At 42.6% G+C, this 19,436-nt stretch overlaps 1 protein-coding gene across 4 annotated transcripts in view; it reads right to left on the minus strand.

Annotated features, from left to right (window-relative positions):
* The window catches only part of XRRA1 (X-ray radiation resistance associated 1), a 58,946-nt gene extending 46,397 nt beyond the window's left edge, over window positions 1-12,549 (minus strand). For 3 of the 4 annotated variants that reach the window (XM_068988550.1, XM_068988549.1, XM_068988547.1), the window contains exons 1-4: window positions 12,456-12,549; window positions 6,388-6,569; window positions 1,917-1,988; window positions 561-633 (exon numbers count right to left, since the gene is read on the minus strand). In XM_068988550.1, the coding sequence (XP_068844651.1) occupies window positions 561-633; window positions 1,917-1,988; window positions 6,388-6,569; window positions 12,456-12,549 (421 nt within the window). The remainder of the gene's footprint in view (window positions 1-560; window positions 634-1,916; window positions 1,989-6,387; window positions 6,570-12,455) is intronic. The other variant, XM_068988548.1, reaches the window with a different exon arrangement.
* Between the last annotated feature and the right edge of the window lie 6,887 nt (window positions 12,550-19,436).

Here is a 19,436-nt window from a genome sequence, read left to right on the forward strand (position 1 = left end):
GGAGTGGGTTGCCATGCCCTCCTCCAGGGCATCTTCTCAATCCACGGATCGAACCCAGGTCTCCTGCGTTGCAGGCAGATTCTTTACCAACTGAGCCTCCAAGGAAGCATGTTCTGTAAGTAGTTGTAAATATAATATAAATGCTATGTAAATAGTTGCCAGTGCATGGCAAACTCAAATTTTACTTTTTGGAACTTCTTGGGATTTTTTCTAAATTTTTTATATCCTTGTTTGGTTGAATCCATAGATGTGGAAAACACAGACATGGAGGGCTGACCGTACTGATCCTGTCTGAGTCTACAAAGTATCCTGCATTAGGGAGGAAGAAAGGAAGGGGATCATCTCCATTTATAGAGAGAGAAGCAGCAGCTCACAGAGAAGTGTTCTGCATAGGTAGTGCTGGCTCTGGGCTGGAATCCAGGTCTGTGTGTTCTCCCACACCTAGCTCGTTGCACTCCAAAAAAAAGATGTATGGCGTTATAGGTGAACAGACAGGCAACTTCTAACATGAAAGACTGGCAGCCAGGAAGCAGGAGGTGGTTTTCAGGAAGAAAACTTACCTAGAGGAAGCAGGTTTTCTGAGGCATTGATGTAAATCACTGAATTAAAATGCTTGAAATCCTTTTCCTTAGCCTGTGAAAGGGCATTTCAAAGAACACAAGATTAGTTCCCTGCTTGGAGGCCTTGCTGAAGCTCCAGGGCTGCTGTCAGAAGGAGCAAAGACTTCAGGGTTAAGAACAGGAGCATTTACTTGCTGAAGGCAAGAAGGGCTTTTCTACTTCTTTTATTTTCCTATTATGAAATAATTCAAATAGTCAGCAAAGTGTGGTAAGTGTTACTCTGAAGGCCCATGTAACCACTATCCAGCTTTAGTAAGTCTGAATATTATGCTGTCTCTGCTTCAAATTTCTTTAAAGAAATAAAACACTACAGAGAGTTGATATCCCTGCAACATATCCCTACCCTCCCTCTCATAAAATACAACTATCCTGAATTGGTGATCATCCCACATCTCTTTAATACTTGCATTACATGTATGTGTATCCACAAGCCATATATAGTTATTATTTACATGTTTTAAAATTTTATATTAAGTGCCATGATACTGTAGATACCATTCTGCAACCTACTTTCTTCACTCAACACCACATGTTTAAGATTCACTTGTGTTGAGATACACAGATCTTTTGAGATTTACTTACGTTAATACATTTTAATTTCTGTGTGGTATTCTACAAGCAATCTCTCTTTATATGCCATGGAAGGCCTACAAATTAAAAATATGGGCTATAATATATATACTGGGGATGACAGGCCACAAATCTAGCTCCAAGCTACCCATTAGCCAGTGCAAGGAAAGAAACATGACTCATTATATAAGTCACAGAGTCTGTGAGTTAAGAACAAACCAAGACTTCCCTGGAGGTTGAGTGATTAAAACTCCACCCTCCCAATGCAGGGGGCATGGGTTCGATAGCTGCTCAGGAAAGACCCAGCATGCCATGTTAAAAAACAAACAAACAAACAAAAAAACACCAGTTATCAGCATCTTGGGAGAACCAATACCATTCCTGGCACTGAAACCTGAGAGAAATTTCTCCTGTAGGCTCTTCTGATGGGAACTCTCTGCACACAATGAATCATACCCCAATAAAATTCTATGCACATTCAACCACTTCCATAAGGTTATTTATTTCCTTTAACTCACCTCACATGGGATAATGGCAATACCAAATCTATAGCAAAAGACAGTGTCTGTGAATGTTGTTTCCACCCAGCAAGTCTCTGTGTGACTCTCCTCCTTCCTATGCCCAGATTCCCAGTTCCCAGAGACTCTGGAAGTTATGATGGTCAATCAGACAGGAGCCACCTCAGGAGTAGCTCACCATAATTACACCTCTGGTGGCTAGCCGTACCTTGGAGAACTTCAGGCCGCTCACGTTAATGCTGCAGAGGTCTGATGGATCCTTCACACAGTGGTGCTTCAGCTGCAACACAATACAAAGAATCAGCACTCAAGGCCCCAGCAAAGCTCATATAATTGGCCAAAACAACAAATGACTCCCTGGTGAGGAGGGCAGCCTGGTACAGTGGAAGAACAGGCTTTGGAGCTGCTCAGAATCAAGCTGCCACCTCGGCTCTCCCTTCTCTGTTTCTTGTATGTAAGATAGGGGTGGAAACATTGACTTTATGGGGCTCTTAGGAGGCCGCATTCCTCTCTGTTCCTTCTCTGTCTTTTCAGAGCTCCACTTTCTCTAACTGGTTCTTAGAATAAAACCTTTATTTCTGGGGCATTACCAAAACACTTGTCATAACTTTTGTGTTTGCTCATCCATTCATTTATTCGCCAAATATTTATATACTACTTTGGGCCAGCAGTACTTTGGGCCATGTGTCACGCTAAATATACCAAGAAACTTTCTCCTGGGACTTCTCTCGTGGTCCATTGATTAAGACTCTGTATTTCCAATGCAAAGGGTGCAGGTTTGATCCCTGGCTGTGGAACTAAAGAGCCTATAGGCCATTCAGTGTGGCCAAAAAAAAAAAAAACGACTTTCTCCTAATCCTAACTAAACTCCTTGACATAAGGGAATATATGTCTTCATAAATGAGAAAAATAAGGCTAAGAGAGAGAAAATGACTTCCCTAAGGTTCCACAGCCAATAAGTGATGGACCTATGATTTGAATCCAAATCTGTAATTACTAAACACTGTGCTCTTAGGACTACCATATATTGTCCTTCACAATTAAAAGGTAGAAGAAAAATCTCAACTTTGAAGTTGCTATTTCTATTTAACCAAACCTCATTCCTTCTTTCAGTTAATCACTTAGTTATGGTGCCTTTATGGTTAGGCATGGAACTGGGAACTTAAAAGACAACAAAGAAAAGCAGAAGTATTTCATGCCTTCATAAAGCTTAAAACTGCATGGAAGCCAATGAGCAAGCAAGTATTTACAAATACAGTAAGTATTTTAAAGGAGAAATTAAAGAAGCCACTGGGAGACAGTAATGGGAGATCCTTATCTTAGTGTAGAAGTGAGGAAGTACCTATTTGAGGAATAGTTCAGCTGATACCTTAAGTGCTAAGTATGAGCTGGTCCCATGAGAGTGGGTGGCAGGGTTTGTAAATGCTATTCAGGCAAATGAAAGCAAGGTGTTTCTGAGAGGATGAAAAACAGGTAGGTAAGGTTATGGACGCACTCATTAGATCATGCGGATTCATGGTGGCTCTGCAAAGGATTGTGGATTTTAGCCCACAGTCAATGGAAAGCTGTCAAGAGATTTTTTGGCAGAGGGCTGATGGCAATTTTACAAAAACTGCTGTATCTGACATACATAGAGGATGAGAAGAAAGAAAAGGGTGGAGAGAAACCACCATACCAGATATTGTTAGCTCATTTCTCTAGAGCCACTTCTCTACTTATCATTGTGAAAGAACTCAATATCATTCACATTTCTCTAACTAGATGTATCCTTCAAACCCTGCTCTACAGGCTAAGTCAGTTCAGTTCAGTCGCTCAGTTGTATCCAACTCTTTGTGATCTCATGGACTGCAGTCAGGCTTCCCTATCCATCACCAATGCCTGGAGCTTGCTCAAACTCATTTCCATTGAGTTGGTGATGCCATCCAACCGTCTCATCCTCGGTCGCCCCCTTTTCCTCTTGCCTTCAATCTTTCCCAGCATCAGGGTCTTTTCCAATGAGTCGGCTCTTTGAATCATGTGGCCAAAGTATTGGAGCTTCAGCTTCAGCATCAGTCCACCAATGAATAGTTCACCGACCAGGGATCAAACCCACATCCCCTGCACTGGAAGGCAGTTTCTTAACCCTGGACCACCAGGGAAGTCCCTCTAACAATTTTTCTTCCAGTTTTATTGAAATATAATTGTCATGTAGCACAATATTAGTTTGTGTACAGCATTGTGATTTGACTTACATACATTAGGAAATGATAATCACAGTAGGTTTAGTAAACATCCATCATCTCATTTAGACACAAAATTAAAGAAATAGAAAATTTCTTATGGTGAGAACTCTTAGGATTTTATACTCTTAATTTTCATATATGACATAGAGCAACATTAATTATATTTATCATGTCGTATATTACATTCTTCTGTGGGAAGAAATGGCAACCCACTCCACTATTCTTGCCTGGGAAATCCCATGGACAGTGAGCCTGGCAGGCTTCAGTCCATGGGGTCTCAAAGAGTCAGACAGGACTCAGTGACTGAGCATGCATATTACATTCCTAGAACCTCTTTATCTTATAACTGGAAGTTCAAATCTTTTAAAAAATGTTTTATTGAAGTATAGTTGATTCACAATGTTGTTAATTACTGCTATACAGCAAAGTGATTCAGTTATATATATGTTCTTTTTCTTATGTCCTTTCCCTTTATGGTTTATCATAGGATAGTGAATATATAGCTAGTGACATATTGTTATCACTAATCATAACATAATATGATGTTATATGATATATCCATCTCTGCTAACCCCAAGGTCCCACTCCATCCCTCTTCCAACCCCCTCCCCCTGACAACCACAAATCTGTTCTTACTCTCTGTGTCCCACTCATTAGATCGTGTGGATTCACGGTGGCTCTGCAAAGAATTGTGGATTTTAGCCCACAGTCAATGGAAAGCTGTCAAGAGGTTTTTTGGCAGAGGGTTGATGGCAATTTTACAAAAACTGCTGTATCTGACACACATAGAGGATGAGAAGAAAGAAAAGGGTGGAGAGAAACCATTATACCAGACATTGTTAGCTCATTTCTCTAGAGCCACTTCTCTACTTCTCATTGTGAAAGAACCCAATATCATTCACATTTCTCTAACTAGATGTATCCTTCAACCCCCGCTCTACAGGCTAAGTCTTGACTTTCTCTAATCCAAGCAAGGTGGTCACGGTCCCCTAACCAGTGACTGCTGGGACTTGTGATATATGTTTGGCCAATGAGACGCAGGCTGCTGGGGATAGGAGGCCAGTTCTGGGAAGCTGCTTATATTTAAAAATCAATATAAGACAGTGATGTTTCCTTTTCTACCTCTGTATGTTATGCTTTAAATGTGATGACCAGAGTTTTGCAGTCATCTCAGAATTGTAACAAGTGATCTCAATGTGGATATGTTGAAATGCTGAAAATAAAGGGGAAAAGAAGAGCACTATGGGAAGTGGTTCTGCCCCTTCTCAGTACTACTGCTTCAGTCTTCCTCATCCCTAATGAGAAGTGGACCTGATAATCAAAGAAATGCCACAGTATTCTGCAAAAAGCCTATGCTACCCACCTTGAGGTGAGATGCCTCCTTAAAGTTCTCTTTCAACATTTGATCTGTGCAGGAACCATAAGCAGAGTCTGGGAACTAAGTAAGCTGCCAGGGAGTTCTTCTTGGGAAGCTTTGAGCATTGGACCGCACATTAATACTGGTTTACAAAATAGGTCTTTCTGTGTAAAGCCACTGAGGCATTGCAGAGAGTAAATAAAAATTACCATCCCAGTCCTCTTTGTAAAGCCTGACCCAGACACTAGGTATATCTAGTTGGCATCCTTGGCTTTCAGCCAGACACTAAACCCCAAGGACAAAGGTAGTGGTGTGTGAGGCTCCCTAGTTCCCCTGCTCCTAGAGAGTCTCCCCAGAGCACAATAGAAGCCTTTACACCCTACTATGTGCTGGAATAGTGGTGGTGGTTTAGTTGCTAAGTTGCATCCGACTCTTGTGACCCTATGGACTGTGGCCTGCCAGGCTCCTCTGTCCATGGCATTTCCCAGGCAAGAATACTGGAGTGGGTTGCCATTTCTTTCTCCAGGGGATCTTCCTGACCCAGGGATCGAACCCAGGCCTACTGTATTGCAGGCAGCTTCTTTACCAACTGAGCCAGTAGGGTGCTGGAATAGGATTTTTAAATTTACTGTTTACCTTGACCTACTGCTTTGTCTCTCTGGCTCAATGAAGACTTTTCACTGATAAAATGTAAAGGCACAGGCTTTACAGTCAATAGACCAGAGTTTTAATTCTGAGTAGTTCTAATCCAGGGTAAACTAGAGTCCTCATTACTAGCTGAGGAACTTCGGCCAAGGCACATTACTTCTGGGGGCCTCAGTTTTCTCATTTGCACAATGGCAACAATATAACAGGGATGATAACACCTAACTCACAAAGCGGATGTAAAGAAAACTTCACATATAAAGAAAGCTCTGGGTCCCTTCAGCATCTTGGCTACACTCCATTTGCCAAGCCCATTAGAATAGTTTGGGATGGATGGGAGGTAACCATACCAGTGAAAAGCAGGGCAAGGCCTTGCCACCGCCCTCCCCCCACCCCCCAACCAAGACAGTCGTCAGCTGGTGCTGCCAGCCCTTCCAGAATGCATTCACTCTCACCAGAAAAGCCAGGTCCAGCGCCTGTCCAGGAGTGTCCGACCGGTTTTCCTGTCGAGACCCTTTCTTCCCTCCAACCTCAAAAGAAACCTTCTGGCCTTCCTGACCTTCAGCTGTTGTCTCAGCCACATTCTTGGGCTTCTTCTTGAGGCTACCTTTCCGAGCCACTAGCCAGTGTCCTCGGCCTGCTGAAAAGATGAGAACAGGACTAAACTCCTTCAAAGCCCAAACTAGTGCCCTTCCAGAATGTTTATCTTTAATGCAAAAATGAAAATTAGCTCCTCTTTACCTAATATGCACCAGATACTGTGCCACAACTGGGATTGTGGGAGGCAGGGGAACATCTATATACCTGTCTTATTTAATTGGCCTCCAAACCCAATGAAACATGCTACTGCCCCTGTTTTACAGACAAAAAGGCAAAGACTCAAAAGTGTAGAATGACTTGCCCAGTTCTTTCCTCCACATTTTTGCCTTTGAACTCTTAATGGTTCATTCATGATTGCAGATAAAGTATTTCCTATTCTGTGAAGCCTTTCCTGACTATCCTCAGTTAAGCAGATCCTTTTTTCCTGGGCCAGCTAGTTACTGCACCATTTGTTATCTCTTGGGTAAAGTCCATTGTGTGACACCAACTCAATGGGTTCCATCTTCCTGGACCTTACCCTGAATTCTATCGTTACAAGGCAAAGGTCATGTTAGGAGCGCAGGATAAAAAAAAAAAAATCAAAGGACAGCTGCCATTTTAAAAAGACTCAATAATACATGTCCACTGTAGAAAGAACTAGAAATTGTACACAAGTAAAGTGAATATGAGGTTCACTACTAAGCCTATCCAATAAAAACTGTGACAACATTCTAGAACCTGTTCTCGCCTTCATCAGTAATTTATTCATTTAACATTAGGGAAACTGGGTGAAGACTGTATAGGAACTCTGTTTTATTTTTACAGCTTTTCTTTAAGTCTAAAATTATCCCCAGATGAAAATTTACAGGTGGGGGGGGAATCTTCCTAGGGACAGATACTGGTCATTGTTCACTCTTCATTGTTCAATATCTATCATTGTTCACTTGTTTATTGCCTATCTTGCAGTCTAGAATGAAAGCTCCATGAGAATACAGGCTCTGATTCATTCATCTCAATGTTCCCTAGGCCTACACAGAGCTTACCGCACTGAGTGTGGCTGAATGAACCCTGAGCCACAGCCCCCACCCACAATCATCCATTCAGACCTTTTCTGAGCACTGACTTTGTGGCAGGAGTTGGGGCTATAGAGAATATGACTGAGGATTCAAAGGTGCTCAATAAATGTAGAGTGCTGTGAAGCCTAGAGTGGGGAGCTACCAGCCTAGGGGATGAGCTGGGTCTTGTATGTTGAAAGTTGACCAGGTGAAGAGGGAAAAACTACGTAGCCTGGGCAGAGAAAAGGGCACAAAAAGTACTCAGAGGCATGAAAGATTGGGACTGCGAAGAGCAGCACAGAGCTGTGGGGACCAGCTTGGTGCCTCTGACCACCGTTTCCCTGCCACATAGCCCATTCCCCGCCTCAGGTGCTTGCCTTGGCTCACCGGAGTACTGCTACTAATCCTGGCTCTTGGATGCTGCTTCTGCCCTATGCCTGATGTGAGCCAGTCCCTATTCCCACCGGGGCCCGACAGCCCGGGCACTCATTTCCCAGGGCTGCCCTCATCTAGCACATGGACCTTTGTCCTATCCCAGCAGTCCAAACTCTTGAACACTCCAGCCTGAGCTGGTGCCAAAACTGCCCGCACACCCAGGAAGGAATGTGTCGGGAGATGGACGTGAAGGAAAAGAGATGAGGCTGAAGAGGTCAGCAGAGTCAGATCTGAAAGGTCTTGAGGGTCAGAATAAGGAGTGTCGGTTCTAATGTGGTGGGCTTTTAGCAGAAAGAGTATCTGTCCATAGGAAGGTTTCCCCACACCTGTAAATTTCATTTGGGGATAATTTTAGACTTCCAGAAAAGCTGTAAAAGTAACACAGAGCCTTCACCCAGTTTCCCGAATGGCAACATCGTATATAATCATAGTGCAATGGCTGAAGCCAAGCAATTAGCAATGGCATAATATTAGTAATTAATCTACAGCCTTTATTTGACTTTCATCAGTTTCCTCACTAATTCTCTCTTTCTGTTCCAGGGTCCTATCCAAGAACTCACATTTCATTTAGCTGTCATATCACCTTCGTCTCCCCTAATCCGTGACAGTTTTGCAGTTTTTATTTTTCTTGTGTGATCCTGACACTTTTGAAGAGTACTAATCAACAGTCAATTGCTTTATAAGATGTCTCGCAATTTGAGTTTGTTTGATTCCCCCCCCCCCCATAATTTAGACTAAAGGCCTTGCAGTTTGGCAAGAAGTGCTGCTGTGACCTCCTCAGCACAACATATCAGAGCACACATGATGCCAATTATGTCTTATTACTGGTGATGTTAATTTTGATCACTCAGCCAAGGTGGTGTCAGCTTAGTTACTCTACTAAGAAGTCCCTTTGAAATTAATAAAGACAGCTCAAGACTATACAAATAACCTGTTTTTCATCATACTTTAACCCATGAATTCTAGCATCTATGATGGTTAATTTCATGTGTCAGCTTGGCTGGGCTATGGTAAGCAGTTAGTCAATCAAATACTAATCTAGGTGTTTCTGACAACCAGTTGACTTTAAGTACCTGAAACAATCCATGGATAATGTGTGGGCCTTACCCATTCACCTGAGACCTTAAAAACAAAAAAACAGGCTTCCCAAAGGAAGAAGAAATTTTGCCTTAAGACTGCAGCATGAGCATGAAAACCTGAGTTTTCAGCCTGCCTGTCCTACAGATTTCAGACTTGCCAGCCTCCACATTTCATAAACCAATTCCTTGAAATATATAATTTATCTGTGTTTGTCCACGTATATATACACATATATGTATATGAAAACAAAACATGCAGGATATACATACAGAGAGACACACATATTCTACTGGTTCTATTTCTCTAAAGAACATTGTAGAGCTTCTTGCCTGTAAAAATTATTATTGTGATGTTTTGATAGTGATTTTCTATTTCCTTCATTCCTTCTACATTTATTAACTAGAATTCTATTGTAAGGAAGAGCTGCTCTTCCCCCCCCACTTATTTATGTAATCAGAGTTTAATTATATTGTATGAGATCATGACTGTATATTAAAACTTATTCTACAGATTACAACCCAATTTTATCTTTATTTATTTTGCTGCTCATACTGTTCCAGCTTTGCCCACTGGGCATTCCCTCAGGTTGGCACCTATGTCCTTTCAAATTGCCTCCATTGTTTTTCTGAGCACTGCTTTATTTTCTGGCTCAAAGTGTATTTTTTCCTGACTCAGCCCTAGAAACAACTTTTTGCCTGAGAAGCCCTGGCTTCTTTTATTGGAGAATGGTATTTAGAAACCAACACTAAGGTGCCAAGCATCCCTTTGCAACTGAGGTATTATCACCCTCCATGGGCCAGGAAATATACATATGTATACTAACACATGAAGATATATACAGCTATATTTATTTCTCTGTCCATCTATGTGTGTGTGAGGGAGTGTGGGCGTGAAATCATGAGTTCTTACTGACAGCTCCACAGGAAGGTTTTAAACAACTAGGTGGCCAAAGAAGGTCCTATGTGAAAAGTAAAATCACTCAAGAGAAGTGGGGAGGACAAGCTGAAGGAGAAGGTTCTTCCACTGTACATGGTTCTTCCATGTACAGAGTGAGCAGCAAGCCACTCCATCCAGGGTAAGCTAGAGGTACTTTTCCCTTGCTCTACACTTTCAAAGCAATAAATCCAATCCAGTGAAACCACACTTCTCAGCAGTGTTCCATGTGCAGGACTCTGCTCAGCATTAGGAGGGGTCCCTTCCCCAGGGGAGTCTTTAATTAGATAAATGGTTGAAAAACTATTTAGCAGAGTCAAGTTTAAGCCACTTTATTTAGGAGCTAGGCAGAATATGACTATACATCAAACAAGAAACACAGAAAGGAAGATGGCTCACAAGGGAGGATGGGCGCTGAGGGCTGGAGTAGCTGGACACGGCTTATTGAAAGATGTGGGAGACAAGCTGAGCCAGTGGGATGGGAGGAGTCTGGACAACTGGAATGAGAGCTGGAACATTCCAGGCAAATGGTTAAAAACTATGTGAATAGAGAACAGACTCATGGACATGGGGAGAGGGGAGGAGAGGGTGAGATGTATGGAGAGAGTAACACAGAAACTTACATTACCATATGTAAAATAGATAGCCAATGGGAATTTGCTGTATGTCTCAGGAAACTCAAACAGGGGCTCTGTACCAACCTAGAGGGGTGGGATGGGGAAGGAGATGGGAGGGGGGTTCAAGAGGGAGGGGATATATGTATACCTATGGCTGATTCACGTTGAGGTTGGACAGAAAACAACAAAATTCTGTAAAGCAATTAGCCTTCAATTAAAAAATAAGCAATTAAAAGAAAAGCTATATCAAAATAGAACACTATGAAACAGGGCATAAATCAAGGCATGGGGTAGAACAGAAAGGTAAAGGAACAGCAGTGGGAATTCACTGAACAGATGAGAACACTGTGGTGTACATTAGAAGGTTCCCTGAGAACCTTTGTACACTGTTAGTGGGCATGGAAACTGGTGCAGCCCCAGCGGAAAACATTATGGAGGTTCCTCAAAAAATTAAAAATAGCACAACCATATGATCTAGAAATTCCTCTCCTGGGTATATATTCACAAAAGACAAAGTCACTGGGCGTCCTTTGTAGCTCAGTGGTAAAGAATCTACCTCCTAGTGCAGGAGACACCAGTTCGATCCCTGGTCTGGGAGGATCCCACATGCCATGGAGCAACTAAGCCCGCGCCGTAACTATTGAGTCTGTGCTCTAGAGCCTGGGAACCACAGCTACTGAACCCATGCGCTGCAGCTACGGAAGCCCACATGCCCTAGAATTCGTGCTCCATGACAAGAGAAGCTGCTGCAATGAGAAGCTCACACACTGCAACAAAGAGCAGCTGCTACGCACTGCAACTAGAGAAAAGTCCGAGCAGCAACAAAGACCCAGCACAGCCAAAAATAAGCAAATAACTTAAAAAAATAAATTTAAAAAAGCAACTGGTAACCAAAGTTACCAATTCAAAAACATACCTCAGTGTTCAAAGCAGCATTATTTGCAGCAGCCCAAGACATGGAAACAACCTAAGCGTCCATCAACAGATGAACAGATAAAATCTGTGGGACATATATACAATGGGGTACTACTTAAACATTAAAAAGGAATTTGGCCATTTGCAACATGGATGGACCCCGAGGGCATTATATTAAGTGAAATAAGTCAGAGAGAGAAAGAGAAAAACTGCCCATATAAGATATTGCTTATAGATAGACTCTAAAGAATACAACAAACTAGTGAATAAAAAAATTGAAGAAGCAGACTCACAGACACAGAGAACTAGTGGTTCCAAGCAGAGAAGAGGGATGGAGGGGCCATGTAGGGATGGGGGGTACAAACTCCTGGGTGTAAGTTAGGCTCAAGGATGTACTGTACAACATGGGGAATATAGCCAATATCTTGTAATAACTGTAAATGAAAAGTAATCTTGAACAATTATGTAAAAATAAGACATTTTAAACAGATACATGTTTAACACAGATACGTGTTAGTTGCTCAGTCATGTCAGACTCTTTGCGAGCCCATGGACTGTAGCCCACCAGGCTCCTCTGTCCATGGAATTCTCCAGGCAAGAATACTAGAGTGGGTTGCCATGCCCTTCTCCAGGGGATCTTCCCAACCCAGGGATGGAACCCAGGTCTCCCGCATTGCAGGCAGATTCCTTACTGTTTGAGCTACCTGGTAAGCCCAAATACATACATAAATAGGACAAAAAAAAATTAGACTCTCAGGCTGCTGGGGGGAAGATGGATTAGAAGGGAAGGAACAGGATGGGGCAGGGAACATTAGTGAATGGGTTGAAGAGGAAGACATGGGTGTTAGAAACATTCTGAAGCAGGTGCTGGGTGTGAGGCAAAGGTTCTGATTTGAGAAGTCACCTGACCTTCCTCTGGCATCCGAAGCAGGCTTTTGGCTGGAAAGCAGTTGCTCAGGTGAGGCTTCCCATCATCCAGCTTGTAGAGTCCTGCGGAGGCCATGACCCTAAAAGCCAAGCACGGAAAACAGGAAGTGAGGAGTGAGAAGGGGCAGGGCTGCTCTTACCCCAACACAGCCTATGAGCCCACCAGGACCACCCCCAACACACACCCTCTCTCTGAGGCCCTACAGATCCATGTCTTTGTTCTTAGTGTTCCTTTGGCACAAAACGGCTCTTCTATCTTGTACATCTCACTGATCTCATGCTTTAAGATTAGGCTCCCACGCCACTTCCTTTAGGAAAAGAAATTTCAATCGAAGATCTAAATTCTTTAAACCTTGAGCTCTTAGAGACTGAGATTTTTCTTTAAAGGGATTCAGTAATTCCTAAACCTGCTTTGGGATAGCTTTAGACAATTTGGGGTAGCAGAGGTTAAGGAACCTTTAAGACCCTGGCCAGGGGGAAGGAGACCCTGGCAAGAAGGTAGGACCCTAAGATGGAGGGTCTGGGAAGATTCAGTTCATGGGAGGAGCAGAGTAGAGAGCTGGGATCAGGTGTCCTGAGAAAATGTTTCCCAGAAGAGAAACATATGAAAAGGAGATGGGTGCAACAGGAAGGGGTAACAATTTTACAGACAGGGACTTAAGTTTGAGGCTAGTTTCTACCACTGAGCTGAGTGACCCTGGGCAAATCACTTTACCTCTTTGTGCCTCAGATTTCTCAAATATAATATGAGGATTAAACCTGTGCCTCAGAGAACTGTTCTAAGAATTAAATGAGGTAATAGAGAAAAAAAAGCTTCTTTCTAGACTCAATCCAGATGCCATCCCTTCCATAAAACCTTCACTGAAACTTCCAGAGGTAAATAACTGCTGCTTTAGCTAAACTCTGGCATGTTTCTTCTGTACATCTTTTGTGGTTGGAACCCCTTCTACCTCTTGAGATTACTAACAATCTTAAAGGGACTCTTTTAATGGTCTCTGAACCTGAAAGTCTCGAAACACGTCCAATTCACTGTCTCTCTTCTACTTTTGGAAAGCTTACAGGAAACACTCAATAAACAAGTGTGAGTCAAATGAAGGATACAGTAGTCCTCCCAAGGCCCAGAGTTTTTTAATACATATTTCTAATCTTCCTAATTAGGCTCTGAGGAAGGACAGCATCTATGATGCTCATCTCTTCACTCCCAGCATCTAACACCTGGCACATAATAGACTCCACCTATGGAATGAATGGGAGAAGGCAATGGCATCACACTCCAGTACTGTTGCCTGGAAAATCCCATGGATGGAGGAGCGTGGTAGGCTGCAGTCCATGGGATCACTAGGAGTCGGACACGACTGAGTGACTTCGCTTTCACTTTTCACTTTCATGCATTGGAGAAGGAAATGGCAACCCACTCCAGTGTTCTTGCCCGGAGAATCCCAGGGACGGGGAGCCTGGTGGGCTGCTGTCTCTGGGGTCGCACAGAGTTGGATACTACTGAAGCGACTTAGCAGCAGCAGCAGCATGGAATGAATGAGTGATCTTGTTATCTCCTCTGGTTCAACACAGGGCACTGTGAATTTCCTGATCCCTGCCACCCTGAAAAAGGTTGGAGATCTTTTCCATGTATTTCCACGATACTCCCTACTTCTCCTAGTATAATACTTATCACTTTGTTATAATTTTTATTCCCTTACCAACTTCCCACCTGCTATGCGGCCTATAATATCTATTTACCTATATAACCCCAGAGCCTAGCATAGAGCCTAGAACTCATTAAAAATGTGTTAGGAAGATGAAGGGATGAATGGATGACTGGATGGCGAAACACAGTCATGGAGTCAATCTGTCTTTCAGGAAATCCCTCTTGGGACTAACCACAATCTGCTAGATGGGTAAATGAATGAATAAATGAGTACACAGTTACCTGGGAAACTGTTGGAGAAAATTTCAATAACTTACAGAATATGATGACTTTAGTTCTGCATAGTACTTACTTGATCTTTGATCTTGGAAGAGACCTCTTGACTTCTTTTTTATTCTGTTTCTTCCCCTGTTTCGTCACCTATAAAATAGATATTGCACTTCTTCTTAGTCTGTCATTTAGATCTCTTTAACTTTCTCATTAATTATATCCTTCTGTGACACTTTGTTCCAAAATGTGTCTCGCCTGGGGCCTAGAAAAATGCCACAGGACTAAAGATTCCAGAAATAGAAAAGAAGACAGAGACATAGACAGGAAGGTGTAAGAAGAAAATAATTTTATGACAATGAGGTGGGGCTCAGTTCAGTTCAGTTGCTCAGTCAGGTGCGACTCTTTGCAATCCCATGGACAGCAGCACGCCACAATTCCCTGTCCATCACCAACCCCCAGAGCTTACTCTATCCTGTCCATTGAGTCGGTGATGCCAAGCAACCATCTCATCCTGTCGTTCCCTACTCCTCCCACCTTCAATCTTTCCCAGCATCAGGAAATGAGTCAGTTCTTCACATCAGGTGGCCAAAGTATTCGAGTTCCAGCTTCAACATCAGTCCTTCCAATGAATATTCAAGACTGATATCCTTTAGGACGGACTGGTTGGATCTCCTTGCAGTTCAAGGGACTCTAAACAGCCTTCTCCAACACCACAGCTCAAAAACATCAATTCTTCGGCGCTCAGCTTTCTTTATAGTCCAACTCTCACATCCATACGTGACTACTGGAAAAACCATAGCTTTGACTAGACAGACCTTTGTTGGCAAAGTGATGTCTCTGCTTTTTAATATGCTGTCTAGGTTGGTCATAACATTTCTTCCAAAGAGCAAGCATCTTTTAATTTCATGGCTGCAGTCACTATTTGCAGTATTTTGGAGCCCCTCAAAATAAAATCTCTCACTGTTTCCATTGTTTCTCCAACTATTTGCCATGAAGTGATGGGACCAGATGCCATGATCTTAGTTTTCTGAATGTTGAGCATTAAGCCAACTCCTCTTTCACCTTCATCAAGAGGCTCTTTAGTTCTTCTTCACTGTCTGCCATAAATACAGGTGGTGTCATCTGCATATCTGAGGTTATTGATATTTCTCCTGGCAATCTTGATTCCAGCTTGTGCTTCATCCAGTCCAGCATTTCTCATGATGTACTCTGCATATAAGTTAAATAAGCACAGTGACAATATACAGCTTTGACGTACTCCTTTTCCTATTTGGAACCAGTCTGTTGTTCCATGTCCAGTTCTAACTGTTGCTTCCTGACTTGCATACACATTTCTCAGGAGGCAGGTAAGGTGGTCTGGTATTCCCATCTCTTGAAGAATTTCCCACAATTTGTTGTGGTCCACATAGTCAAAGACTTTGGCATAGTCAATAAAGCAAAAGTAGATGTTTTACTGGAATTCTCTTGCTTTTTTGATGATCCAGTGGATTTTGGCAATTTGATCTCTGGTTCTTCTGCCTTTTCTAGACCCAGCTTGAACATATGGAAGTTCATGGTTCATGTACTGTTGAAGCCTGGCTTGGAGAATTTTGAGCATTACTTTACTAGCGTGTGAGATGAGTGCAATTGTGTGGTTCAGTTCAGTTCAGTTCAGTCGCTCAGTCGTGTCCGACTCTTTGCGACCCCATGAATCACAGCACGCCAGGCCTCCCTGATCATCACCATCTCCCGGAGTTCACTCAGATTCATGTCCATCGAGTCCGTGATGCCACCCAGCCATCTCATCCTCGGTCGTCCCCTTCTCCTGCCCCCAGTCCCTCCCAGCATCAAAATCTTTTCCAATGAGTCAACTCTTCACATGAGGTGGCCAAAGTACTGGAGTTTCAGCTTTAGCATCATTCCTTCCAAAGAAATCCCAGGGCTGATCTCCTTCAGAATGGACTGGTTGGATCTCTTTGCAGTCCAAGGGACTCTCAAGAGTCTTCTCCAACACCACAGTCCAAAAGCATCAATTCTTCGGCGCGCAGCCTTCTTCACAGTCCAAATCTCACATCCATACATGACCACAGGAAAAACCATAGCCTTGACTAGACACACCTTAGTCGGCAAAGTAATGTCTCTGCTTTAGAATATACTATCTAGGTTGGTCATAACTTTCCTTCCAAGGAGTAAGCGTCTTTTAATTTCATGGCTGCAATCACCATCTGCAGTGATTTTGGAGCCCCCAAAAATAAAGTCTGACACTGTTTCTACTGTTTCCCCATCTATTTCCCATGACGTGATGGGACCAGATGCCATGATCTTTGTTTTCTGAATGTTGAGCTTTAAGCCAACTTTTTCACTCTCCTCTTTCACTTTCATCAAGAGGCTTTTTAGCTCCTCTTCACTTTCTGCCATAAGGGTGGTGTCATCTGCGTATCTGAGGTTATTGATATTTCTCCCAGCAATCTTGATTCCAGCTGTGTTTCTTCCAGTCCAGCGTTTCTCATGATGTACTCTGCATATAAGTTAGATAAGCAGGGTGACAATATACAGCCTTGACGTACTCCTTTTCCTATTTGGAACCAGTCTGTTGTTCCATGTCCAGTTGTAACTGTTGCTTCCTGACCTGCATACAGATTTCTCAAAAGGCAGGTCAGGTGGTCTGGTATTCCCATCTCTTGAAGAATTTTCCACAGTTTATTGTGATCCACACAGTCAAAGGCTTTGGCATAGTCAATAAAGCAGAAATAGATGTTTTTCTGGAACTCTCTTGCTTTTTCCATGATCCAGCGGATGTTGGCAATTTGATTTGAGCATTCTTTGGCATTGCCTTTCTTTGGGATTGGAATGAAAACTGACCTTTTCCAGTCCTATTGTACTGCTGAGTTTTCCAAGTTTGCTGGCATATTGAGCACAGCACTTTCACAGCATCATCTTTTAGGATTTGAAATACCTCAGCTGGAATTCCATCACCTCCACTAGCTTGTTCGTAGTGATGCTTCCCAAGACCCACTTGACTTCGCATTCCAGGATTTCTGGATCCAGGTGAGTGAGGACACCAACGTGGTTATCTGGGTCATGAAACATCTTTTTGTACAGTTCTTCTGTGTATTCTTGCCACCTCTTAATATCTTCTGTTAGGTCCATACCATTTCTGTCCTTTATCAAGCCCATCTTTGCATGAAATATTCCTTGGTATCTCTAATTTTCTTGAAGAGATCTGTTGTCTTTCGCATTCTATTATATTCCTCTATTTCTTTGCATTGATCACTGAGGAAGGCTTTCTTATCTTTCCTTGCTATTCTTTGGAACTCTGCATTCAGATGGGTATATCTTTCCTTTTCTCCTTTGCCTTTCACTTCTCCTTTCTCAGCTATTTGTAAGGCCTCCTCAGACAACCATTTTACCTTTTTGCATTTCTTTATCTTGGAGATGGTCTTGATCATTGCCTTCTGTACAATGTCACGAACTTCTGTCCATAGTTCTTCAGGCACTCTATCAGATCTAATCCCTTGAATCTATTTGTCATTTCCAGTGTATAATCATAAGGGATTTGATTTAGGTCATAACGGAATGGTCTAGTGGTTTTTCCTCCTTTCTTCAATTTAAGTCTGAATTTGGCAATAAGGAATTCATGATCTAAGCCACAGAAGCTTCCAGTCTTGTTTTTGCTGACTGTATAGAGCTTCTCCATCTTTGGTGGCAAAGAATATAATCAATCTGATTTCGGTATTGACTATCTGGTGATGTTCATGTGTAGTCATCACTTGTGTTGTTGGAAGATGGTGTTTGCTATGACCAGTGTATTCTCTTGGCAAAAATCTATTAGCCTTTGCCCTGCTTCATTCTGTACTCCAAGGCCAAATTTGCCTGTTACTCCAGGTGTTTCTTAACTTCCTACTTTTGCATCCAGTCCCCTATAATGAAAAGGACATCTTTTTGGGGTGTTAGTTCTAGGTCTTGTAGGTCTTCAGAAGAACCATTTAACTTCAGCTTCTTCAGCATTACTCGTCAGGGCATAGGCTTGGAACACTGTGATACTGAACGGTTTGCCTTGGAAACGAACAGAGATCATTCTGTCATTTTTGAGATTGCATCCAAGTACTGCAACTGCATTTCGGACTCTTTTGTTGACTATAATGGCTACTACATTTCCTGTAAAGGATTCTTGCCCAGAGTAGTAGATATAATCGTCATCTGAGTTAAATTCACCCATTCCAGTCCATTTTAGTTCCCTGATTCCTAAAATTTCAATGCTTACTCTTGCCATCTCCTGTTTGACCACTTCCAATTTGCCTTGATTCATGAACCTAACATTCCAGGTTCCTATGCAATATTGTTCTTTACAGCATCGGACTTTAATTCCATCGCCAGTCACATCCACAACTGGGTGTTATTTTTGCTTTGGCTCCATCTCTTCATCCTTTGTGGAGTTATTTCTCCACTGATCTCCAATAACATATTGGGTATCTACCTACCTGTGGAGTTCATCTCTCAGTATCATCTTTTTGCCTTTTCATACTGTTCATGGGGCAAGAATACTGAAGTGGTTTGCCATTCCCTTCTCTAATGGATCACATTTTGTCAGAACTCTCCACCATGACCTGTCCGTCTTGGTGGCCTGACACGGCATGGCTCATAGTTTCATTGAGTTACACAAGGCTGTGGTCCATGTGATCAAATTGGTTTGTTTTCTCTGGGGCTAGAGAGCTTAAATGGAGAAGGCAATGGCACCCCACTCCAGTACTCTTGCCTGGGAAATCCCATGGATGGAGGAGCCTGGTAGGTTGCAGTCCAGGGGGTCACAAAGAGTCGGACACAACTGAGGGACTTCACTTTCACTTTTCACTTTCATGCATTGGAGAAGGAAATGGCAACCCACTGCAGTGTTCTTGCCTGGAGAATTCCAGCGACGGCGGAGCCTGGTGGGCTGCCATCTCTGGGGTTGCACAGAGTCGGACACGACTGAAGTGACTTAGCAGACTTAGCAGCAGAAAGCTTAAATAGGAAGTGCAAATCACAAATTAGAAAGGAAAGGATCATTTATACCACCATTTACACAAAAT

This window comes from Capricornis sumatraensis, chromosome 16 (assembly GCF_032405125.1).
Source record: "Capricornis sumatraensis isolate serow.1 chromosome 16, serow.2, whole genome shotgun sequence".
In the NCBI taxonomy this organism is placed as follows: domain Eukaryota; kingdom Metazoa; phylum Chordata; class Mammalia; order Artiodactyla; family Bovidae; genus Capricornis; species Capricornis sumatraensis.